The sequence below is a fragment of the Chlorocebus sabaeus genome, chromosome 12, assembly GCF_047675955.1.
Source record: "Chlorocebus sabaeus isolate Y175 chromosome 12, mChlSab1.0.hap1, whole genome shotgun sequence".
Taxonomy (NCBI): domain Eukaryota; kingdom Metazoa; phylum Chordata; class Mammalia; order Primates; family Cercopithecidae; genus Chlorocebus; species Chlorocebus sabaeus.
In genome coordinates, this window is record NC_132915.1 from 81675832 (window position 1) to 81703025 (window position 27194).

A 27194-nucleotide genomic window follows, 5' to 3' on the forward strand; every position below is an offset into this window, starting at 1 on the left:
CTTTCCAAGCCCAAGCTGTACACAGAAGCGTGGTAGGTTTCTACAGAGGGCAGCCTGTTTATTTCCTGGTTCCAGCAATGCCTACAGTGGTGCCACAACTCTACGTCCCCCACCTCCATCAACTCTGGCTCTGCTGTATGCAAAAGGTTTTTTGCCCACAGCCCTCCTGTCATGAACATTGTGTGCTCTAGGTCTTATCCTGCCTACCAGCCTTGGCTTGCCAATGCCCCAAAGGGTTGTTCTTGTTTTCCCAGCAATTATGGACCAATTCTGGCCCCAAATAAAATAAAATTTCTTTGTTGTCCAGTGGGCTACAACCACACCTTCTTCAAAGAGGTCTTCAAATAGGTGACCAGGTTTGTCTTTCTTTTGGGCTCTCCCTCAACTTTAGGGTACCCTTAGAGTTCTCATTCACAGCTTAATACTTTTTTATATTAAATTTCCCCTGTTTAAATTACCGTGCAGTTTCTCTCTTGGTTGAACCCAGATTGATGCAAATCCTAATGTAATGTTTATGCTTGAAAGCCTTTTATGATCAACCTATCATACTTCTCTGTAATAGGATATAAATAAATTGAAATAATTAAAAAATATTTCTTGTGACCTTAAGACTATAAGTTAAATGGTTTTTCTCAATTACTAATTCAATTTAAGTACAAGTGTTCAAAACCACATAAATATATTATAAATTTTGATAATTAAATATGAAAAGAAAATACATATTACAAATGCATGATATTACTTAACTAAGAGGGTAGAGAAAGGGGGGCTGACTTTGGAAACGACTGGAACTCTAAAGACAAACGGATTGTTCATAAGCCTTGTACGCTAGTTGGTGAAGTTGTTTCTCATGGGGTATGGGTTAACAAATCTGAACCTACCATAGATATAAATTGGGATTGAACAAAACAGTCAATGGATAGAGGATGGTGGGAGTTAAGTGTCTCACTGTTGGAGTGGGGGTTCGGTTTACAGATAAGCAAGCAGGGAAGCTATAATGAACCATGTGGTACTGGATTAGAATACAAATGTAAGAATGAACTCATGTTTATCTTTCTTGTTTTTCTTTTTTCTTTTTTTTGACACGGAATCTTGCTCTGTCGCCAGGCTGGAGTACCATGGCGTGATCTCGACTCGCTGCAACCTCCGACTCCCTGGTTCAAGCGATTCTCCTGCCTCAGCCTCCTGAGTAGCCGGGATTACAGGCACATGCCACCAAGCCCGGCTAATTTTTTTATTTTAGTAGAGACAGAGTTTCACTATGTTGGCCAGGATGGTCTCGATCTCCTGACCTCGTGATCTACCCGCCTTGGCCTCCCAAAGTGCTGGGATTACAGGCATAAACCACTGCGCCCGGCCGAACTCATGTTTATCTTAATATAGATACTGATGGATAGATGTAGATAAACTTGTAGATATATGTATATACAGAAATGACTATAACACATCTATTTTTAGCTCTGTTTGCTTAGAGGGCCTTGGAGCAAAGACACTTCAGTAGCAATGAGCATATCCAGTGCCCAGATTTTGGTGGCTAATACCATTCTCCAATAAAGGGTACTAGAGCTCCTTGGAGAAATGACTGATTCTAGAGCTGGGGCAAGGAATATACTAGATGAGTCTTAATATCTTATAATGTGAGAAAGTAAAGAAGTGGTCAAAAAACAAAACGGTGGGGATTTATCTAAGGAACATAGGAGCAAACTGAAAGAGCTCCCATTGGCTAAACCTAGAATAATTTGAACTTTTTTTTTTTTTTTGAGGCAGAGTCTCACTCTGTTGCCCAGGCTGGAGTTCAATGGCATGATCTTGGCTCACTACAACCTCTGCCTCCTGGGTTCAAGAGATTCTTGTATCTCAGCTTCCCAAGTAGCTGGGATTACAAGGGTATGCCACCATACCTGGCTAATTTTTGTATTTTTAATAGAGATACGGTTTCACCATGTTGGCCAGGCTGGTCTGGAACCCCTGACCTTAAGTGATTCACCTTCCTTGCCCTCCCAAAGTGCTGGGATTATAGGCATGAACCACCACACCTGGCCAATAATATTTTTTAAATGTCATATTGAATTATAAACCTGCCTTAGTCCATTTTATGTGGTATAACAGAATACTACAGACTGGGTAATTTATAATGAAGAGAAATTTATTTGGCTCACTGTTCTGGAGGCTGGGAAGTCCAAAAGCATGGCATGAGCATCTGGCAAGGACCCTCTTGCTGTGTCATCCCACGGAAGAGACAAAAGGGCAAGAGAGTGCAATAGGGCAATAGAGAAAGGGGGCTCATCATCCTTTTTATCAGGAACTCACTCCTATGGTACTAACTAACTCACTCCTGCAATAATACCATTAATTCATTCATGAGGGCAGGGTCTAATAAGCTCTTAAAGATCCTTCCTCTCAAAACTGTTGCACTGGGAATTAAGTTCTCAACATTTGCCTATTGGGGAACATGTTCAAACCATAGCAAACCCTTAGTATACATAAATATCTATGAGTAAGTACTATATAAATAAATAATTGAATAAGTAAATAAATTGGGGGAGAAGAGATAAATCTCCTGTACAGAAAGCTTCCAAATAATTTATATAGATACCCTTTCCTCAAGGAGGTGGAATATAAATCCCTACCCCTTAAATGTGGACTACACTTTAGCAACTTATTTCCAAAAAGTACAATATGGAAAAGGGTAGGAAGTAACTTTTTAATGGGAAACCTGGCAAATGGTACCTTATCTAGGTGATCAAATTTAACATAATCAGTGGTGAGTCATGTTGATAACATATACCTTTGATACTATGTATTGAGAATGAAACTTTAATTCTGTAGTTTTCCTCCTCAAAGCGCATAACCCAAGTCTAATCACGAGGAAAACATCAGACAAATCCAAATTGAGAAATATTCTATAAAATACCTGACCAGTATTCCTCAAAACTTCAAGGTCATTAAAAAAAGGCAAATTTGAGAAACTGTCACAGCTAAGAGGAGCTTAAGGAGACATGATGCTAAATCTAACGATAGATCCTACATGAGGGTATATATATCCTATATAAGGATATATCCCTATAGGAGATCCTATAACATAAATAGGACATTAAAGAAAAACTATGAGTTCTGAATAAAGGATGGACTTTAGTTAATAATAATGTATCAATATTTGTTCATTAGTTGTGACCAATGTACCATAGTAATAGTAATGTATTAATAATAGGAGAAATGCGGTGTTTTATGTTTGGGAACTCTTTATACTATTTTTGTAAATTTTCTGTTAATTTCCTCTAAAATTGAAAGTTTATTTAAATATTGGCTGGGCATGGTGGCTCACGCCTGTAATCCCAGCGCTTTGGGAGGCCGAGGTGGGTGAATCACCTGAGGTCAGGAGTTCGAGACCAGCCTGACCAATCTCGTGGAACCCTGTCTCTACTAAAAATACAAAAAATCAGCCGGGCATGGTGGCTTGCGCCTGTAGTCCCAACTATTCAGGAGGCTGTGACAGGAGAATTGCTTGAACCCAGGAGGCAGAGGTTGCAGTGAGCTGAGATCACACCACTGCACTCCAGCCTGGGTGACAGAGCAAAATTCCATCTCAAAAAAAAACCCACTTTATTTAAATTTTAAAAAGTAAATGTAATGGAAATGCATCTCTTAGTGAGAAGAATGGGATGTTATGGTGGTTTAATTAAAGGAGATTTTGCTGATCCCAGTATTTCAAATTGTTCCTTTATTTACTGCTCTGGTAGTATTTAGATCTTAGGTCTTGGACCTTAGTAAGATTCAGGATGGGTGACAGATATATATTTATTTTGCAAAGTGGAAGGACAATTGTAAAAGTGGAGGATGGAAAAAAAGAGAACCATTGTGATGTGTAGGTCTCAGGTGTGTTCTCTGGCTTGGGAAAGAGTGTCTGTGGAAATTGAAGCACTGGAAATTTACTCTTTTACAACTGTTGGTGCTTATGTACTCACTCCTTGAAGTGTCTTTGTAATATGCTCTAATGGTAGGTGTACCTCAGTCTAAAGACTTCTGATATATATCATCTTGAGAAGTTCAGCTGTGAAAGAGAACAGAGCAGGAGTAGTTGGAGAGGATATGAAGTCTAGAAAAGCTTCCTTCAGAAGCTTCAGTACATTTAAATGTCAAGGGGAAGGCCATTGTTGAGGGGAGGAAGGAAGGGAGACCGCATGTGGACTTCAGGTTTAGCCTCAGTTTTGAACATGGTTTAGAGAAAGCTCTATATAGAGGTTATATGCACAGCTCAATTTATAATAAAATGTACTTTGTGTCCCATTTACAATGTTAACATTATAACATTATCATTATTATGGTCACTGCCTTGCATACTTTGTCAACTCCCTTGCCCCACTCTCACTTTTGCTTCCTTACACAGTCTTGACTAAGCCGAGCCGCAGCCCTTTTTTTTTTTTTTTTTTTTTTTTTGAGATGAGTCTGGCTCTGCCGCCCAGGCTAGAGTGCAGTGACACAATTCCAGCTCACTGCAAGCTCCGCCTCCCCAGGTTCACACCATTCTCCTGCCTCAGCCTCCCGAGTAGCTGGGACTACAGGTGTCTGCCACCATGCCCGGCTAATTTTTTGTATGTTTAGGAGAGACGGGGTTTCACCAGGTTAGCCAGGATGGTCTCGATCTCCTGACCTCGTGATCCGCCCACCTCGGTATCCCAAAGTGCTGCGATCACAGGCATGAGCCACCGCGCCGGCGCTGCAGCCCTTTAAATGCAATTCTCTGTCTTTGTTTTCCTCCTTTCTACTGAGCACCCCTCCTCCATTTGTGACCTATTTAATGCTCTCACTTCAGAGTCATGATCACTAATTTAAGAGGATCTTTATATTTTCTGGCGAACATACACTATAGTTCCCCATTCCCTTCACTCTCTCACTCTTCTAGGTGACTGTTTCGTAAATTATTTCTTCTCAAATCTCCAATACAGTCTCCTTCTTCACTCTCAGCTTCCTTGCTTTCATATCACTGAGGTTGAAAGTGAGTCTAGTTTGTCCTGGCAAGTTCCAGTTTATCTTCCCCATTTTGCTTCCAACTCTCCTGACAATGAGCTTAGCTGACCTGAAGTGACTTCAGACCCAACACCAGATGCAAAGGCAACTGTCTTACATAACTTTTAAAGCAGTTCCCACATTTGTACAAGGCCTAATCCTTATAATAAACCCTTTATTCTATAATACTCAGTGGTTCTGCTTTTCTGATCAAAGAAACAGAAAAATTAAGAGGAAAAAAATAGAAGCAATCAGAAGAGAATGACCATAATCTCCCACCACATCTATCTGTATCTCTGCCTATAATCTCAATGGTTCTTCTTATGCCTGTGGACCAACTCTCTATGGTTCTAGCCAAGACTAACTCCCTCCTTTTCTGCACTATATCCCATGTCTTTTCACCTTCCCAGGGACTTCTGTCCAGCAAATCTCTGTCTCTGTCTCCATTAGCATTTGCTCCTGTACTGGAGCATTCCATCCCATCCATTTATTTACAAACACTGTGAGATTTTTCTGTTAAAACTACCTTCTCTTGATTTCTTCCTCTAGCCAATACCCCATCTCTCATCTATCCAGCAAAAGTTTCAGAAAGAGTTGTCTAAACTCCCCATCTCCTGGTTTCCTTTCCTGTGCTTTCTGGAATCTATTATAATCAGGCATTTGCCCCACCATTGCTCCGAACACTGCTCCTATCAAGATCACCAAAGAGCTCCACACTGGTAAATCCGATGGTTCTCTTTCCTCCTCTCATATGATTTGTCAATAGCAGTTGACACAACCGATTACTCTCTCCTTCTGGAAACATCTTTTGCATTTGGCTTTCAGGAAATCTCCTGGTTTTTCTCCTACATCACTGATCGCTTCTCAATCTCTCTGTTTTCCTCTATTTCTGTCTAATGTTATCCCATGGCTTGGTGGTTGAAATTTTTCTATTTTCTATCTATATTCACTACCTTGGTAATCTCATCCATTTTTATAGCCTTAAACATCATCTATAGTTTGATGACTCCCAAATTTATACTTTCCAGATTTATATTTTCTATTGAACTTGAGACTTACATAATACAAATACCTACTTAGTATCTCCACTTGGAAGTCTAGTAGGTATTTCAAATTTAACTTGCCCAAAAACTGAACTCCCAAGCTTTGTAAAGTATACCTTTCTCATAATCTTCCCCATTGCAATAAATGACAACGTCATTCTTCTTAGGTCACAAACCTTGGTGCTATCCCTGATTCCTCAGCTGTACCTTCAAAATATATCCAAATGTATAAAGAATGACAACCTTTGTATTTATTACTCTAGCTCCTACTGTTAAAAGTTTGAGAATGTGTCTGTCCATATATTTTTCATGACAAAGCTGGAGTCAGCCTAAATGTTCATTAGTGAAAGAATGATTAAATATATCATGGCAGATTATATTAAGCAGCTGCTAAGAAGAATATGTATCCAGTAGTGCTGCTATAATATGACATAGGCATTCCTAAAAATCACCAAGCTATATAAAATCACACCATAACCACCACAGGGCCTGTGGGAAAATGCAGTTGGGGCTTAATATTAAAAAATTTTGCCAGTAACAGTAAAAAAAGACAGAAATCTAAAGAAAATGACAGCACACTTTTAAACATGTTAAATGATTAAGGAATACACAAATACTATAATACATTTGGCTCCTTACCTTGAAAAATACTCAAAATTTGCTCTTGAGCCTGTAGGCCCCACTGTCCCACTGGCCAGCCCTGCCTAGCAGCCATAGTTGGTACCCTTTCTGCTCAAGGAAAAGAACAAAAGAGAGATAGAAAAAGAGTGGGAGAATAAATAGAGAAAAATGGCAGAGACCTGAGAAGAAAGTGGGGAACAACTAAAGAAAGGGGAAGGTAGGAAGCTGCTTAGCCAAGTTGCAACTGGCGAGTTACTGTGAGGTGGTAGCAGGTGGGCTATCTAGCCAGAAAGTTGAGACACCGAATGTGGCATTAGCTACATTGTGTGGTTCAATGACCCTGTGAAGTGTGGTGTGTGTGTGTGTGTTTTGTGTATTCCTATCCAGCTTATTTCAGTTGGGTATCGTTTTTGAGTTCACCTAGTGTTTCTTGTGAACAAAATTGCATATCAGAATGTGAAATTCATCTTATGCCCACATTGTTCCCTGATACAGTGATCATTTTGGAAAATTTTTGAATTTTCAAAGGTCTATTTTAAAAAAACAGAAATGGAGTTGTGCAACATACAGTATTTTATATATTGTTTTCCCCTCTTTTTTTTTTTTTTTTTTACTTTATGTTATGGACATCCTGCCTTGTCAGAGCACACGGACTTACTTTCTTCTAATGGTTTCATGGTATTCTATAGTCTTAAGTTGTTGGTCTATTCCCCTACTGATAGTATTTTTATTGTCTATAATTTTTAACTATTACAAATTATATGGTATTTCATTGTGTAATTGGATATTTCTTTAAGACAGATTCCTGGAAATGTGGTTGTTGAGTCAAAAGATAGGAGCATTTTTCATCTTAGTGGGTTTACACAAACTGTGCTAAAGAAGCTGTACAAATAATATAGGAAAGTGTTCTTTTCTTCAATATGTAGATATTGGATAGTATGAATATTCAAAAATTTTGGCAACTGATAGGTGAAAAAACAGTAACATTGTTTTAATTTGCATTTGTCTAATAAGTAATGAAACTTCATTGTGTTTCAAATGTTTATTGACAATGTTTGTTTTTTTCTGAGGAAATATCTATTCATATATTTTGCCCATTCTTCTATCAGGTTGTCTTCTTTCTATCAGTTTGTAGGAATTCTTTAAATATGAGGAATGTGAACTTTTTTTCCTATTATCTGGGTTGCAAATACTTCATCTTAGTCATTTGTTCTTAAATTGTGTTTACAGAAAACAATACTTTAAGTTGGAAGTTTTCTAACTTCAATTTTGTCCTAGGTTTTAACTTTCTTGATGCGGTGATCTTCACTTCCTGACTCAAAGGGTCAGGCTGTATTGGAGACTCATTTAAATGGTTTGTGTGTAGGGGTGTCTGGAAGACATTTTGAATCTTATGATAATTATTCTACTAATTGATAAATTAGAATGTTTAACTTACAAAGATGCAAACCATAGGGCAGAATACATATTATGAATATTTAATACAGAAACACTGAGACATGTATGAACAATCACATTTTCTTTAGTGTATAAGCAAATCTAAATAATTTTGCTAGTGGATTAGCATGAAAAACAGTAGAATATTACATGTAACATTGCTCTTCTCCTCCTTCAAAAAAACCTCAGCCGAGTTTGCCCATCAACTCTACCCGGGACTTTTTCATAGGCTAGACGTCGTTTTTTGAATTGTGGTACTTGTGAGTACATAAAACCTGTTAAAAGAAGAAAAAGGAAAACCATTTTATTGCTTACAATAGTAAAGTATAGGTTTTTTTTCTTTTCCTTTTTTTTTTTTTTTTTTTTTGAGACAGAATTTTGCCCTTGTCACCCAGGCTGGAGTGTAGTGGCACAATCTTGGCTCACTGCAACCTCTGCCTCCTGAGTTCAAGCGATTCTCCTGCCTCAGCCTCCTGGGTAGCTGGGATTACAGGCATCTGCAACCATGCCTGGCTAATTTTTTGTATTTTTAGTAGAGACACGTTTTGCCATGTTGGGCAGGCTAGTCTCAAACTCCTGACCTCAGGTGATCCACCTGCCTCGGCCATTCGGAGTGCTGGGATTACAGGTGTGAGCCAACACACCCGGCTGAAGTATGTTTTCCTCACTGTTCAAATGGATTTTGTGTCTTCATCATCATCTACAAAGTGTCAAAATTTCCCAACAGGGATAAAATAATAACTATTAAAAAGTGTTTTTTTTAACATAAATGCCTCTGAACCTAATGGCCCGGTATTAAAAATTAGTGATAAATGCATATATTTTTATGCTCATGCCTTGTACAAGTAGTTAAATCTCCCTGGATTTCAATTTTCTCTTCTGTGAAATGAAAAATTTCAATACTTAATCTCTAAGTTATCTTCTAATTTTAACATTTTAAGTAAAAACGATCCAAAATGGTTTGGGAACAACTCAGGCAGGGCTTCCTAATTCCTGAAAGTTTCCAATAAGTCCTCATTAATTAGGATATAAATTAGAGGCTCATTTTGACAGACTTTGAACCTAAAACAAAGACATATTGCCTGGTCTCCGTGTACCTTGTATCCATTTTTGTGGTGAAAGTGTATACAATTCTGTCAGTTTTTTTTTTTTTTTTTTTTAAATTCTTTTTTTTTTTCTGGTTTGCCCTTCTATTCCTGACTGCAGCTTTTTCTCACTTGGGCTAATTTTCTTCTCATGAACATATACCCTCTAGGGAATACCATTTTCACTAGAGACATATTTCTTTTCAGGGAGAGGTTATGTGTTTAGGAATCTATCTGTAAATTCATGTCTTTAAAGGCATGTCTGGAAAACAAATCTTTAACTCTAATTGAGGAGCTAAAGAATCCTTAAGTAAACAATTAGATGAAATACAGGGAATATTAATGTTGACAGGACCTTGGTCCTTCGCTGTAAAGCTGTGGGAGAACCTGGACTATCAGTAGCATGCTGATAAATGTTTAACAACCAGCTCTCGGGGTGGTGTGGGGGAAACAAGGAAAGGCCTGATTTGTAGCATCTGCCAATTTTTCTGATATGAAGACGCCCACCATGGCTGATTTTAAGCTACCAATGTGATAGAAACGTTTTTTTCTGGATATCAATCTCTCACAGCCAATTCTAAAATTTCTAAAAACGCTTAAATTTCTTTTTCTATAGCTGCCAGGAAGCTTTCCCATGAAATGAATGTATATTTTGCACCTATTTAATAACTCCAATTTATTATCCATATATTATTTAGATATGGATATCCATATATAGTTATCCCTATATTAGTATCCACGTGTTCAATTATAAAGCACACGCAAATTTCCAGTTAACCAATACAAAGTATCCCAAGTACATTCACAGATGAAAACAGTTTTGAAGAGATTACCAGCATTTTGGACATTATAAGCAAAATTCACTACATCCTTGCCAAGTTGGATAAAGAATCATCATTAATAAATGGAAGGAGTAAATAATAAACTGACAACAATGCAGTTGTCAGAAATAACAAAAGTTCAAAAAAAACCCAACAACATGAGAAAAACCCCACTCTCGGCTCAAATAAAAAATTTATAATAGATCAATAAGAAAAAAAAAAAATTAGAATACCATATTTAAAAATAGTATTAGTAGCTCATATTCAGCTGCCATTCCAGAGTCTTTAATATGCCATTTTTAATACTCTTGCTTTTAAGTTTTCCCTCATGAGCTTGATCCTTGACCCACAGCTGTAATGTGAAATTTATTCTAAGCCCTGAGGAATGATAGCTGGTGATCATGTAAGAACTCACCTTATATGACTTTTTTATATATGATACATTTACGTGAAAAATTCCTGATTTGGATACTTACAGAGGCTGATTATGAAATCAGTAAAATGGAAAACTAAAAATTATGAAACAGTTTTAATAATTATCCCTGGGGATATAATCTCATAATTACATGAGTTAGGGTACCATTATTTAAAAGTTTAAAAGGCAGGGTGGAGTGCAGTAGTTCACACCTGTAATCCCAGCACTTTGGAAGGCTGAGGCAGGCGGATTGCTTGAGCCCAAGAGTTTGAGACCAGACTGGGCAACATGGCAAGACCTTGCCTTTATAAAAAATACAAAAATTAGCTGGGTGTGATGGTGCATGCCTTTCGTCCCAGCTACTCAAGAGGTTGAGGAAGGATGATTCAGCCTGGGTGACACAGCAAGACTCTGTCAATAATAATAATAATAATAAGTTTTAAAAGCAATGTATTTTGTTAAACAGACATGGCAAAAAATAAAAATAAAGCAATGTAGTAAGCAATTATATCATGGAGATCCCATATATACACTTCAGGACAAATGGAAAATTATCTTGAGGTTATGGGTTATGCTAATGGCTTTGGATAAATTTTCCAGGGCTGTGCCAATATTAATTCAAAAAGTGTTGTATCTTAAGCAATGTATTTGGAGGTAATGATGTACTATGGAAAACCAGTTAAATAAAATTTGTCATATTGAATGTAGATATTAGTATCAAAGAGTCATATGAAATGTTTGAATAAAATTATCTCATGGAAATAACTTGGAAACTGGAAGAAATTAATGTTTCTAAATTGACATTATTTTATAGAGTATGTGATTTAAAAATATATAACTAAATTAATGAATTAAAATATAGGTAGATGTTTGACCATTCCACTCATATACCTATAAGCTTTAAGCTGCTTCTAGCATTTAATGTTAGAATTTATTTAAAAACGACTTCTGGGTCTTCTCATTGAAAAATGGGAGGTTATATACTGGAGTGCCCTGTGTTCAAGAACATATAGTAATTCACATGCATATTTTGTTTCAGAGTAGAAAAATATGAAATTTTCATCCAGTTTATGAAGTTAGCATAACGTTTATGTCAAAATGTGATAAGGCACAAATAAAGAACACAATCTAATATCATGAATGTGGACATGAAAATCATAAATAAATATTAGCTACCGCATTTAACAGCGTGTTAAAAGAATCTCTTAGGCCGGGCCCAGTGGCTCACTCCTGTAATCCCAGCACTGTGGGAGACCAAGGCGGGTAGATCGCTTAAGCCCAGGAGTTCGAGACCAGCCTGGACAACATAACAAAACCCTGTCTCTACTAAAAATAGCAACAAATTAGCCAGGCATGGTGGTGTGTGCCTGTAATCCCAGCTACTTGGGAGGCTAAGACGGGAGGATCGCTTGAGCCCAAAAGGTGGGGGTGGCAGTGAGCCGATCATGCCACTGCACTCCAGCCTGGGCCACAGAGGGGAGACCCTGTCTTACAAAAAAAAAAAAATCTCTTAGACAAGGTAGCATGAAATATTAAATAAAACAACAATATAAAAATTTTAAAAATAAAGAATCATCCCTCAAAAACCAGTTATGTTTATCACAGAAATGGCAAAGATAATTTAATACTAGTAAACCTGTGAATATAATCTTTGACATGAATAGGTCAATAGAGAAAACACATTTGATTTTTCCCAATATGTACTAAAATGAGTTTGGATAAAATTTAGCATTTTTCACAGAAGTTTTTACAAGACTAGACACAGAATACTTCCCATTAAAGTGAGGAACAAAACAAGTTGTAACTATTAAACTAGAGCAAATCCAAGTATTACAAGTCCTGGAGCTTATACAATCTGGGAGGTCTTTTTAAAACAAAACAAAGAATACAAGATTTTCCTGGCCCCTCTCAGGCCTCACAAAAAAACCTATGAAGAAAAGAAGTTTGAAACTTCAGCTTCCCTCTGGCCTCCCCTTTTTCTCCTATCCTGGGGAAGGCCACCTTTGTATGGCCGTTAGAACTTAATATTTTGTTTTAGATGCTTGGGCCAATGCAATACGAAATGACACTGAAAGAAAAGCTAGAATCACTAGAAATAAGAAAATTAAATTGTTCTTTTAAAAATTTGATAAGCTTAAATGTTCAGACAACTCAAAAACTTCCACCAGAATGGAGCTAATAATAGTGCCTATTTAATAGAATTGTTAGAATTAAAGTAAATAATCCAATAAAGGACTTAGAATAGAGACTGGCACCTAATTAGGCTCTGTTAATAAATGTTCAATTAAATATACCTACCCCACAAAGAGGTTAATTTTCTAATTCACTGATTCCTCTGTTTAATCTTTGTTGATTTTAGTCTCCTGCTTTACTTAGAGTTGCACTGCTTTTATTTTTAACTTCTTAAGTTGAATGCTTAGTTCACTTAAGTCTATAAGAATTTAACACAGTATATTTTCTTTGCATTTATTTTAGAGTTTAGAGTTTCTCTTTTACTCAACAGTTATTAGAGAAGTTTTTTAAGTATAGTAATTAAAACAAAAAAAAGGTTAAATTTGGAGATGGTTTTCTCTTTTAAAATTAAATTTGAGAGTAGTTTTATCAACTATTGGATAGTGTTACCTGTTAATGATTCCTTGTCTCCTGAGTTAAATGAAGATTCAGGATGCCTTTTCTGTCCTAAACTTTTTCCAGCTCCTTGGTAGAAATACAGGCTGTTGAATTCTTTTTGATTTGCATTAGAATCAGAAGCACAAAATAAATCCAAACTGGGGACAGATGGTAATTCTCTCCAGAAAGTCTCATCATTTGAACTTTCACATGTGAGGCCTTCAAACTCATCTGATAGACATTTTTGCTGATCAGTGAATAAATTACCTTTCTGAGAGTACAATTTGTTACATGTAGTCTGCTCTGCACCATATTGTAAGTTGAACGGGTGATTCTCTTTTTCCCATATAGTTTTCTTTAAGTTCCAATGAAGAGGGGAATGAGAGCCCTCTAGTGAAAAGATAGGGTCAGATACTTCTTTATTTATGAAACCTTTTGCTTCATGTGTTCTCCTTTTCTGAGAATTTATAAAACGGGGGACAATTGACACTCTCTTCTGAGCGTCACTTGGTGATTTTATAGTTTCACAGTTCATTTGTGTTAGACCCAAAGAAAAGACATCTGACTCTGAATCACTGTGGTTTAGAAAGGAGTTATAAGCCGGTCTCCTTGATTCTATATTAATCAGAAAAGGAGTATTCTGCACTATATTAGGTTTACAACTAGAGTCTTTCCAGTAGCTGGTCTGATTATATGAAGTCACAGGTGGTAAAAAACCTGAGATTTCTTTTAGTTCCATAATGGAAGAATTGTCATTCAAAGTGGTGGTTTTGTCTTCCTGCACTGTCTCTCCTAATCCTAAATACTGATAATATTCATTATGTTCTTGAATGACAGAGTCTAAATCAGAAGCTGAACTCCGAGAAGACAAGGTACTAATCCGATTCCTGTTGTCCTGAGGTGATGAAATTTGCGGTGATTTTGTTACAGAAGAAGAACTAATCTTGAATAGGGAAGTGATGCTACAAAAATGCTAAAAAATGAATTAATATAATACAAGCATCAGTTTAGTAAATATGAATAATGATGCTTATCTATATGGAAAGAAGGCAAAATATAAATAAGTAGTCTATTCATAGATATTACATTGATCCAGGTATTAACAACGTGAAATCATTAGGTTCTATTAAAAGAAAAACTCACTGTAATTCATACGTATTTTCTAATCACTTGTAATAGATTTTTTAATAGTCTATTTTTCAGAACAATTTTAGGCTCACAGCAAATACAATAGAATTTTTAGTTATACAATTCTACATGTATACTATTTCCTTGATAAGAATACTATTATCTTATATACGAATACTATTTCCTTGATAAGAATTCTAAAATATTACCAGTAAGGCTAAAGTTATCTTTACAGCTACAATGAAGTACGTGTTAGGACTGTTTGGAAGAGGTAATGTAAATACATGTGAATAGGGTATATAATTGAATTTTCTGTGAGCACAATATTCCAAAATGATTTAAAGCTGATTATATGGAATTTATCTGTATAAAATAGCTTTAGAATGTATAATATAGGCTGGGGTTTATGGCTCATGCCTGTAATCCTAGCATTTTGGGAGGCCAAGGCTGTTAGATCACCTGAGGTCAGAAGTTCAAAACCAGCCTGGCCAACATGGTGAAACTCTGTCTCCACTAAAAGTACGAAACTTAGCCAGGTGTGGTGGTGCACACCTGCAGTCCCAGCTGGTCGGGAGGCTGAGGCACGAGAATCGCTTGAACCCAGGAAGTGGAGATTGCAGTGAGCCGAGATCAAGCCACTGCACTCCAGCCTAGGTGACAGAGAGAGACTCCATCTCAAAAAAAGAAAAAATACTGTAATCCCAGCACTTTGGGAGGCCGAAGTGGGTGGATCACCTGAGGTCAGGAGTTCGAGACCAGACTGACCAACATGGTGAAACCCCATCTCTACTAAAAAAAAAAAATTTCAAAATTAGCTGGGCATGGTGGTGTATGCCTATAATCCCAGCTCCTTGGGAGGCTGAGGCAGGAAAATCTCTTGAACCTGGGAGGTGGAGGTTGCAGTGAGCTGAGATTGTACCATTGCACTCCAGCCTGGGCAACAAGAGTGAAACTCCGTCTCAAAAACAATAAATAAATAAAAAATAAAATAAAATAAAATAAAATGTATAATTGATAGCTAATGAAAAGTCTGTATGAAATTTAGCTCAAGTAAATTATTTCTTTGCTATTTGAAGTCCAAAACAATTAAACGTGTATACCTTCATTTAAAAAATCCTATTGTAAGAATAGATACTCAAATAGAAAGGAAATAAATTCCTATCATAATACAGATCTCAAATAACTAACCTTTAACACTTTTTCTGGGACTTCAGGTAGGAGTTCCTGAAGTTGACACAGAGTTGCTAATAATATCCAATGCAGTGAAGGTCCTTTATTTAGCATGAGCTGAGCCACCAATGGGTTAACACATGGAAAATCAAGTAAGTACATTTCTTCCTAGAAAATAGTTTAAGAAATAGTCAGTAGTCTTTTGAAAGTGATCCATTTTATTCTACAAGTACGTACATTTCTTCCTAGAAAAGATTTTAAGAAATAGTCAGTAGTCTTTCAAAAGTGATCCATTTTATTTTACTCGTTGCAGCAGATTAAAATTTTTGTCATTGTACCTACGACTCAATTTGAGACATTTGGGGGAAAAATGTTACCAGAAAGTAAATTCAAATACAGGTTTTTATATTTGTTTTGCAAATATCTAATTTATACATTTAGAAAATATACCTCAGATGGTGAAACTTCAAGCCAGGATTTATCCAACCATTCATGAGGATCTCTCTTTGAGGTCATTAAATTGTGGTCAGCAATTTGTCGAATTATCAAGGCAGTTGCTTCTACTCCTGGGGCAATTACAAGCTAAAAAATATTTTTTTATGTTAGATTATAGGAAATACTAGGAATCAAAATATAATATTTAAAAAAAAATAGTTTGTAATTAGAAGATAAAATTAAACAACAGCAGATTCTAATCTTTAACACTATTTTAGATAGAAACTGTTGGTTTATCCTACATCCAGGACATTTTATTTATGAGGATAACCAATTTTCTTCCTTATTTAAATGTGATATCCTTGTATTTTTAATTTTTGGAACTAAATCATTTTCATTTCATTTGGCATTTAGTAATAGAGTCATTAAAATATAGTGTTATATTTCAACTATATTAGAAAAATCAGCAATTTGAATATCACTAGTAATATTACTATTTTGTTGTTTCTGAAAGTTAAACCTAATAGTTTTCAATTAAAATAAGAATTTTAAAAATATAGTGCAAGATTTTTCAAAGACAAAGTTCAAAAATAAGGGTACTTATAAATGAATTTGATCTTGTATTCAAAAAAGAAAAAATAAAGTTTTGATTTAGAGTAGTCATTCCCAGCATTTTGGGAATTGCTCATCTAATATTGGCTTACTGATTCTAAGATACCCCTGCCAAAAATGTGGTGTTTGTGCATATTACACAATTCTAAAAAATATTTTTCCCATTAGTACAGTAGTAAGAGAAAAAGTAAAGAAAAAATAATTTCATAATATCCTCTGTTTCCTGTCTGACACTGTTTTCCTCCATTCCCTTCTCTCTTCTGAAATGTCAGCCTTCTTCTTCTGCTTTCATTTCTTTCTTTTCTTCTTCATCTTTTAAATTTGATTGAAGGAAAGATAGTTCATGAGTTAGCAGTTTAATGTGAACAGAGAAATACTGCCCCAAATAATCCTATCTTGGAAATATAAATATCCTGTACCATAGTGGAAATTTAGTAAACCGTAGAAATCTCACAAAATAATTATGATTTTTTTCCTTTTATAAGAATAACAAATACAAAACGGTTAGTACACACCTGGGGAGTACATGCATTTTAAAGGATTTTCTTTAAATGACATGATATAGGGAGAGTACACAGAAATACATTGTTCAATTCCAAATGTACTTAATTGCTAGTTTTGGATGGTTTGAGAAGATATGACACTTTCATTTAAATATATAAACTTTATTTTAACCCTTTTCCCATTTAGGAATAAAAAGTGCAGCACTCATTTAATTTTACATAAACATGCTCTTTGAGGCTGAAGCAAATCTGACTGATTTTCGATGTGAAAATAAAATATAAAAACTGTGCTTGGAGTTATTTCTAAACAGAACTAACATCAGAATCATCTGAATCATGAGAATTTTCTATTTCAGAAAAATCAGATTCATCAATGGACTCTTCAGCCAACAACTGTTTGAGAATGATGTTAACATCACAAGTAGGAATGCTATGTTTTCTAGGATTTGACATTTTCAGGGATTGAGAATTACTATATTTTGTAATGGAAATACCACTACTAAAAATAGAATGCTATAAATAGAAAGATGTCTTTTGTTTCCTAAGTTGATATACTAGAATATGCAAAAATAATAATAAAAACGAGATATTGCGTGGCAAAGTTATCTCGGGGTAAACACTGCAGCAACAAGCCTGGCTGGCGAGGATTCTCAGGGCAAATGGGAAAAGGGTTAAAAGCCATAATTTTATGATGGTGGTAATGATGATTAATTTATTAGGGCAGGAATTCTGGGGCTCATGGCTAGATTTGGGAATTCAGGAACCTCCTTAATTTGTTTGAAAAATTTTGCACGTGTGTATTTATGCATTTTCCTGCAAAGACGGTTCATAAGAAAATTACAGAACTTTTAAAAAATTGGAATAACACTTAGCATAACACTACTAGCAGTATTTTCTTTTTCTTTTTTTTTTTTTTTTTGAGACGGAGTCTCGCTCTGTGGCCCAGGCTGGAGTGCCGTGGCTGGATCTCAGCTCACTGCAAGCTCCGCCTCCCGGGTTCACGCCATTCTCCTGCCTCAGCCTCCCGAGTAGCTGGGACTACAGGCACCCGTCATCTCGCCCGGCTAGTTTTTTGTATTTTTTTTTTTTTTAGTGGAGACGGGGTTTCACCGGGTTAGCCAGGATGGTCTCGATCTCCTGACCTCGTGATCCGCCCGTCTCGGCCTCCCAAAGTGCTGGGATTACAGGCAGTATTTTCTTTTAATTTAAGAAAATATTCTTAAACTTCCTAATACTTCCTTGATTTGCAGGTCCTTCAGATGCCTGAAAATAAAAAGGTACTAATAGTCCTGATGTGATCTAAGGGATCAAAAGCCATGCTACTAAATAAAGTAAGGTAAAGCAACAATACGTTCTAAAATAGTATGAGTCCAGGGAGCCTCCTTTAATACAACGATGTCATCAAGTCAGGAAAACAGGAGGCTTATGAGTACTGAGGACATACTGATAATAGAGTAAGAGCAAATTGACCACAGTTGCCTCTCAACATCCATTGAAAAAATGACCTGCTTTTTAGATTACTATGTAAAACCTGAAAAGCTTTTAGAATAGTTTGATCCAGATGGAAACAGACTTGTTTGGAATGGATTGCTCCTAGGTAGTACTCCTATTTCATCCCCAAATGCCTTCTTTGGATCATGCCCTTCCTGGGCCATGTGACTGTACTTGAATATAGGATCATTCACTGATATCATATGCCCCCTGTATAGAGGAAAAAATTTTTCTAAAGCATATTTTGCCCGTAATGGTTTACCCTGAGCTGGGAAGAGAAGAGGCTAAATAAGTGGTAAGACCTCACTAGAGACAAATTTACATTTGTCATTCACTTATTTAGGTAACTTTTCTAAGAATTTTATTTTTGTTTAGTATGCAGCACAGAAACAAAATTATCTAGAATTCCAGTTCAAACAGATCATTTGTTGATTTTCTTAGCAAGCGGTACTTTGATTGAATTCCACTTAGTAGACATTTATTGAATGTTTTTGCTTTATGCAAAGCACTATGCTAGCTGCTAGGTTTTACAAATAAAAAGAACCTCATTCTTACCCTTCAGGGTGGAACATATATGAATAAATATCCCCATACTATAATAAAGATATGAAGTATTAGCAGGAGAATGGAAGGAGAGATGATGTATCCTGAGAGAGTAGGATTGGGGCAAGTTTCTTTCTTTCTTTTTTAATTATTATACTTTAAGTTCTAGGGTACATGTGCACAACGTGCAGGTTTGTTACATATGTATACATGGGCCATATTGGAGTGCTGCCCCCATTAACTCGTCATTTACATTAGGCATATCTCCTAATGCTATCCCTCTCCCCTCCTCCACGACAGGCCCCGGTGTGTGATGTTCCCCATCCTGTGTCCAAGTGTTCTCATTGTTTGATTCCCACCTATGAGTGAGAACATGCAGTGTTTGGTTTTCTGTCCTTACAATAGTTTGCTCAGAATGATGGTTTCCAGCTTCATCCATGTCCCTACAAAGGACATGAACTCATCCTCTTTTATGGCTGCATGGTATTCCATGGTGTATATGTGCCACATTTTCTTTTTTTTTTCTTTTGAGACAGAGTCTTGCTCTGTTGCCCAGCCTGGAGTGCAGTGGCGCAATCTCAGCTCACTGCAAGCTTCGCCTCCCGGGTTCACACCATTCTCCTGCCTCAGTCTCCCGAGTAGCTGGGACTACAGGTGCCCGCCACCATGCCCTGCTAATTTTATATATTTTTAGTAGAGACGGGGTTTCACTGTGTTAGTCAGGCTGGTCTGGATCTCCTGACCTTGTGATCCGCCCGCCTCGACCTCCCAAAGTGCTGGGATTACAGGCATGAGCCACCGTGCCCGGCCATGCCACATTTTCTTAATCCAGTCTATCATTGATGGACATTTGGGTTGGTTCCAAGTCTTTGCTACTGTGAATAGTAGCAAATAAACATACATGTGCATGTGTCTTTATAGCAGCATGATTTAGAATCCTTTGGGTATATACCCAGTAATGGGATGGCTAGGTCAAATGATATTTCTAGTTCTAGATCCTTGAGGAATCGCCACACTGTCTTCCACAATGGTTGAACTAGTTTACAGTCCCACCAACAGTGTAAAAGTGTACCTATTTCTCCACATCCTCTCTAACACCTGTTGTTTGCTGACTTTTTAATGACTGCCATTCTAACTGGTGTGAGATGGTATCTCACTGTGGTTTTGATTTGCATTTCTCTGATGGCTAGTGATGATGAGCATTTTTTCATGTGTCTGTTGGCTGCATAAATGTCTTTGTTTGAGAAGTGTCTGTTCCTATCCTTTGCCCACTTTTTGATGGGGTCGTTTGCTTTTTTCTTGTAAATTTGTTTAAGTTCTTTGTAGATTCTGGATATTAGCATTTGTTTAAGTTCTTTGTAGATTCTGGATATTAGCCCTTTGTCAGATGAGTAGATTGTAAAAATTTTCTCCCATTCTGTAGGTTGCCTGTTCACTCTGATGGTAGTTTCTTTTGCTGTGCAGAAGCTCTTTAGTTTAATTAGATCCCATTTGTCAATTTCGGCTTTTGTTGCCATTGCTTTTGGTGTTTTAAACATGAAGTCCTTGCCCACGCCTATGTCCTGAATGGTATTGCCTAGGTTTTCTTCTAGGGTTTTTATGGTTTTAGGTCTAACATTTAAGTCTTTAATCCATCTTGAATTAATTTTTGTATAAGGTGTAAGAACGGATTCAGTTTCAGCTTTCTACATATGGCTAGCCAGTTTTCCCAGCACCATTTATTAAATAGGGAATCCTTTCCCCATTTCTTGTTTTTGTCAGGTTTGTCAAAGATCAGATGGTTGTAGATGTGTGATATTATTTCTGAGGGCTCTGTTCTGTTCCATTGGTCTATATCTCTGTTTTGGTACCAGTACCATGCTGTTTTGGTTAATGTAGCCTTGTAGTATAGTTTGAAGTCAGGTAGCATGATGTGGGGCAAGTTTCTTAAAATAGGTAGTGTTTGAACTGGGCAGTGAAAGACAGGTAGAACTCTGACAGTTAGTGGTAAGAGAATGGGGCAATAATATTCCTGGGGGAAGGCAGGCCAGAATGACATGTTTGTGCAAAGGCTGAGAGGTGACAGTATGGAGGCATATTCAGTAAATAGTGAGTACAATAATGTTAAAGAAGGAATCGCTAAGGGCCACATTGTGGAAGAGTTTGAATCCAGCTGAGTTTGAACTTTATGTTGATTTAAGTAGGAAGCTATGGACAGTCTTTGAGCAAGAAATTCAAATCAACAGCAAATTTTTATCAAGAGACTACTATGTACCCAGCATTGTGCTAGGTTCCAGGAATAAAAAAAATGAATAAACATGTTTCCTTACCTTTAAGGACCTTATAGTCTAGTGAGTGAAATATTCACAGCTGTATTTCGGAAATGTAATTGGTGTCTATATGTGATGGATTGAAGTGGGGAAAGAGTAGAAAAGGGATATTAGTTAGGAAGCTACTTTAAAAATCCAACTGTGAGGTGACAAAGACCTGAATTTAGGGAAATAGCAGAAGTAGAAGGAGAGACATATTCTAGAGACACTGCAGAGTTAAAAAGAAGATTTAGCTACCAATTAAACTGGAATAATGATACCATAAACTAAGCTTGTGGGAGGATGAGAAGCTGTGTTTTGGACATGTAGAGTTTGAAGTACTTGTTGGATATTCACGTGGAGATTCCCAGTAGTCTGCTAGAATACAGGTGCAGACCTTAAGAAATGTCAAGAAAACTTTAAGAATTATACTCAAAAATGAAAGCAAAATCTGTGGAAATCTCTAATTTCATAAAGAAGAGAATGTAATATGATAATGGAACAGTGCTGAGCCCTGAACTTGGACAAATGTCTAAATTTCAGAGCGGGACACTGAAAAAGGGGACCAAGGAAAGAGAATGATTAGAGATCACCAATATGTTACCTCTAGTATATGTCTTAAGAGTTCCATTTACAGCAGATACAAGCTTAGCACATCTTTCATAAGGAACATTTTTAATCAAAGGATATTTATTTTTATTCATATCCTGCTATGTTTAGAAAACATCTGAGTAGTAATAAAGAGACAAAATATGATTTTAAATTCATTAAACTAAAGCCTTTTAGAATAGAATAATGATAAAATATTTATTAATTTGAAAACTATTCTTTATTTAGCTTTTAAACAGTTTTTAACTCATTTGCTTAACACTTTTTTCTCATTAGGCACTTAAATTTGAGTATAATTTTGGTTTATAAAAAATACTTATGAAGAAACACATAGGAAAAGAATACCTTTACATCCAGTTCTTCAGAGTTTAGCCCAAATGAAACCAAAGCTGCATAAATCAGTGCTAGGTGATGAAGTGTCTTTTCTGTAAGTGGATACCTACAAAGAATTATATTACTATATTTCTATTCATTTGATATTATATTATATTTATTAAAAATTAATTTTATTTTCCACATTTCATAATATTTTTAGAATAACCTAGCTAAGACAACACCAGTGTGGCAAATTTGTGTGTGTTTTTTTCCACTCTGTACTCTTAAAAAAAATCTCCATCTCCATTCTTTAATAATACTGTCAAATCTAGGGGATGCTAAGGGTGTGTGTGTTAGGGGAGGTGTGTGTTGTGGGACGAACTTAACCCATCCCTTTACTGACTCCAGGGATGGCTTTATGACCAAAGCCTAGCCAACTAGAATACTCCATCACCCTGGTCAAAGTAACAGGTTCAGACATAGACACATGACCAGAACCAGGATACATGGAATCCTCCCAGAGTTCCCTAAACTGTTAGAAAATGCATCTTTCTCTTTTCCTTCTGTGGTTACAAAGCAGGTCAGATGTAAGTGCTGAACTGTGGGTAGATAGTTCTACTACCTTTACCCACTTTATGTACCCTAAGCAACAAAGAGGAAATTACTAGCTTATATTATGAAGAAGTCCAGGGGAAGCCATTGTTGGATCCTGGGACTCAAACAATACCATCAAGATAATGGCTCTCTTTATTTCTTGGCTCTTCGTTCCTGTTTTGAATTCTTTCTCAGATTAGCTCTTTCCATATGAGAAGCTGATAAGAACACTGTGCCTAAACTGTTGACAAACAATGTAGTTTCTGTTGAACATCTGCTTTTCTTCTTAGAGTCTAGAACTTTGATTAAGTGCCAGGCACAGGGTGCCTACTTGACCAGCCCTTAAAAAAAAAAACCCTGGGCATTGTGTCTCTAATGAGCTGGTCTGGTAGAGAAAATTTTACAAGTGTTATAACAGTTTGTTGCTGAGGAAGTTAAGCACATCCTGTATGACTCTACTAGGAGAGGACTCTTAGAAGCTTCCTCCTAGTTTCCTCTGGACTTTGCCCCATGAGCTTTTTTCCTTTGCTGACTTTGCATTATAGGCCTTTGTATTGTAATCTTGCACCATAATAAATTATAGCCATGAATACAGCTATATACTGAGTTCTGTGAGTCCTCGTAGCAAACCATCAAACCTCAGAATGGTCTCAGGGACCCCTGACACTCTCACTCAAACAAGAATTAATGGCATGAACACTAATGTAATTCAAACAATTTCTGTTGTATTTTCAGTTTTCCTAATTTGGTCAGTTGATTAAGATACTTCCTAAATGTTCTCATTCTCTAAAAATATGAATCTGAGATATCTAGAGGTCTGAGAATTGTTATATTTTATAATACATGATTGTGAATATTTATTTTCTGTTTACATCTTGAATATAAAACTATCTCAGAGTATTAGATAATTATTTTCATGAAAATCTGGGTAAAAATAAGTTTGAATCTCCTTTTATTCTCCCTTATACCTCAATTGCACTACTAGAACTATAGGTAGACAGTAATCTAAAAACAACTTTTAAAAATTTCCAAATCAGTTATTTACTAAGAACATGTCCAAGTTCCAGATAAAGCTTAAAATGCTTTACAAGAAAGTTCAAAGCTTAAAATGCTTTACACCCTTTATTATTCTTCAAAATAAAGGTTTTAGACCGGAATTATTATTTTTCAGTTCTGGTAGAAGGGTAAAACCAGGCTAAATCACTTGCTAGAGATTATTTGTTAGTAAAAGGAGGCATAAAAACCAAGGTATTTAGACTCTTATATTCGAACTTATACCAACCTGATAACAAGTGTATACAAAAAATTTAGTACAGTAGTTAGACAGAAATTGGACAAGTCCAGAATTACAAAATAATAAAATACTTCAAGCAGCAATTGTTAGTGAGATGGGGGAGGGGAGGATGGCTTTCATAGAATGTCCAAGGAAATATATCATCTCCAAAATTTGTTTTCCTGTGATCATACCTCCAACTTGAGAATCCTTGACTTAAAGCAAACTAGATGAGCACACAGAAAATTGCATAGCTATTTCCATTCAAATAAGAGGACTTAGGCTTAAGAAATACAAACATAACTTTGGATGAAGAAATGTTTACCTACTCTGAATTTAATGTTTCTTTGGTATATAAAATTATCCAACAATATCTGTACTGTAATGATAATGCCATCAGCCTCATAATGATATTGTCTGATGCCTTCTCACAATTCAATTCTTCTAGATCCTATCAGAAAATAAAGAAAATGTAAAAATTCATTAGGTTGAACAGTTATTATGAAATTATGTTATCATATTTCAAGAATCTATGACATACAAATAAGTTGAAAAGAGGCTATGGGTAGGCATGGGTTCCCATTTCATGGAAAAATTAAAATCGTGCAGGAAGTAGTAGGAGAAAAGCTACAGTAGACATAAAACACCTAATGACAGCGTCAGCAAGGAAGGCTCCTGAATCTCCCAAGGTCCCAGTTATGAAGAAAGTAGCCTATGGAGTGCCCCTAGTTTGGCACTCCATAGGCTAGTCCAATTTTCTATTGCCTTTGGAATAACCAGATCCTAGTCCTTTGTGGATGCAAGTCCTTTGTGGACTAGGATCTGGTCACTCCAAAGCCAACAGAAAATATGTTTAAACCCTATGAGATAATGTACACTGCATGGTTATTCAGGGGAGATGAGAAAGGAGAAGTTAATGGACTTTCTGGGAATCTCTACCTAATGGTATGGAATCTCTACCTAATGGTATGGAATCTCCTTTTCCTTTAACATAAGTAATTTTTGATAGATAAGGAATTCAAAAAATGACCTTCCTCTCACAATAAGTTATATAATTGGACTACAACAGTTTTGCCAGCCAGGCATGGTAGCTCATGCTTATAATCCCAGCACTTTGGGAGGCTGAAGTGAGAGGATCATTGAAGCCAAGAGTTCAAGACCACCCTGGGCAACATAGCACAATGCTGTCCCTACAAAAAATTTAAAAATTAGCTGGGTGTGGTGGAGCATGCCTGTAGTCCCAGCTAGTTGGGAGGCTGAGATAGGAGGATCACTTTAGCCCAGGAGTTCGAGGCTGCAGTGAGCTATGATCGTGTCATTGTACTCCAGGCTGGGCAATGGTGTGAGACCCTATCTCTAAAAACAAACAAACAGTTTTGCCAAACAGAAAAATATTGTTTAAGAACTTTAAATATACAAGACATAGTATCTCTTAAAAATCTCTAATAGAGTTGCGTTTTTCCATCATATAATTCCTATAACATTTGCTTATCAAAACACATATTGGCCATTAATATATTGCAATATTTATATTGCATACCATCAAACCTGGTTTCTGCTCCTACTTCCACCCTAATAAATTAATTTCTTTTCAATTGATTCTCCAATCAAGCAAATGTATCAGGGAGATTCACCCAAGAATTTATACATAGAAAATTCCAAACTATACGAATTTTTGAAGAGAAATTCTCTCTCTAAAAACTAGCTTACTTAGAGACAACTCCTATTTACATTGGAAATGCAATGAATGATTGGAAATTCAATATTATCAATCATCAATTAATATATTATCTCTTTGTAATAAATAAAGTGGCTGGAAATTGCTTTTTTAAAGCTTTCAATACTATAATTATTCTATAAATACACTTAAAATAGGTTAATACACAATATTAAATATTCTTTATTTGCCCTATCTTCTTAAAGTATGTTAAAAAGCCATAAGGCATCAGAGAAGTTTGATTATAGTCATTTTCCACAGTGATGATTTTAGCACTTGTGGCCCATTTGCAAAATTTAGAAGAAATCACTAATAGATTAGAGTTAAGCTTCCTACAGAAAAGATAATAACAAATTACATAGCTATATATCTTAATCTATTTTAGTTTATATTTTTTCTACCTAGTTTTACCTGCAAAATTATGGCAGTGTGTTCATCAACTGTTACCACTACATAACGCTCTGAACTTCCGAAGAGTTTCAATGACTCACTGCATTCTCTCTCTACTAGTGAGATGTTATAGCTGTAAAATACAATATTCTTGAGTGAAAAAATGAAATGCTAATAAAATTATTTAAGAAAAGTTGTAGTGTCCTCCTGAATGTTAAGTTATTTGGATTTCTATGCTTTTTCTTTTACATGTCAATTTGTTCTACTTTATAAAATTTGAAGCATAAAGTTACGATTTATTCAGTATATAAAACAAATCAGCTGAAATGTGTGTTGCCTTAGGCATTGTGCTAAATGTTACTGCACATAACACTATTACAAATGTTTTGACCAATTTTTTCTAGCTCTTTAAATAATAATTCATGAAATCAAAACATTATGGGACTAAAATATTTTGCATTTATCAGAATTTCCTTTTTTTATTCCTTAAAAATGACTTACATTTTAAGCACTTTTTATTTTATTACTATATATTGTTATTATTTTTAGAGACAGCTCTGTTGCCTAGCCTGGAGTACAATGGTACTATCATGGCTAACTGTAGCCTTGAATTCCTGGGCTCAATCAAACCTCCCACCTCAGCCTCCTAAGTGGCTGGTACTACAGGTGCATGCCATCATGCCTTAACTACCTTTTATAAGCTCATAGTTTTCTGTGAATTCTCCACAGCCTTAATATATAAAAACAAAAGCATGGAACATACATCTGCATTTTAACTAAGGTAACAGTACAATTATCCTTCCTTGATATGGAGCCCAAGGTCCAACATGCCTGTGACAACTTGTGTGTTATGATAAAGTGTTTCACGATTTGATAACGTCTAATGTCGGTATGACCTTAGATCTAAAGATTTAAAACCTTGAGAATTCATTTAGAACTTCATAGTCCTGTTTCCCAGGCAGTAAAGTTCCCTAAACAATACTCATTCTCAATATTATCAATGACTCAAGACATGAACATATAATTCACAGAAAAAAGCATATAAAATGTTCATATTCGCTGGCAACAAAAGAAATGCAAGTAAAAC

At 36.0% G+C, this 27194-nt stretch overlaps 1 protein-coding gene across 2 annotated transcripts in view; it reads right to left on the minus strand.

Annotated features, from left to right (window-relative positions):
• Nucleotides 1-6424: 6424 nt before the first annotated feature.
• Nucleotides 6425-27194, minus strand: part of SHOC1 (shortage in chiasmata 1) — a 93156-nt gene continuing 72386 nt past the window's right edge. For both annotated transcript variants that reach the window (XM_007968417.3, XM_007968418.3), the window contains 7 exons: nt 26129-26240; nt 24330-24451; nt 22164-22257; nt 15788-15919; nt 15356-15505; nt 13052-14012; nt 6425-8383 (listed from right to left, as the gene is read on the minus strand). In XM_007968417.3, coding sequence (XP_007966608.3) covers nt 8283-8383; nt 13052-14012; nt 15356-15505; nt 15788-15919; nt 22164-22257; nt 24330-24451; nt 26129-26240 — 1672 coding nt within the window. In that variant the 3' untranslated portion in view covers nt 6425-8282. The remainder of the gene's footprint in view (nt 8384-13051; nt 14013-15355; nt 15506-15787; nt 15920-22163; nt 22258-24329; nt 24452-26128; nt 26241-27194) is intronic.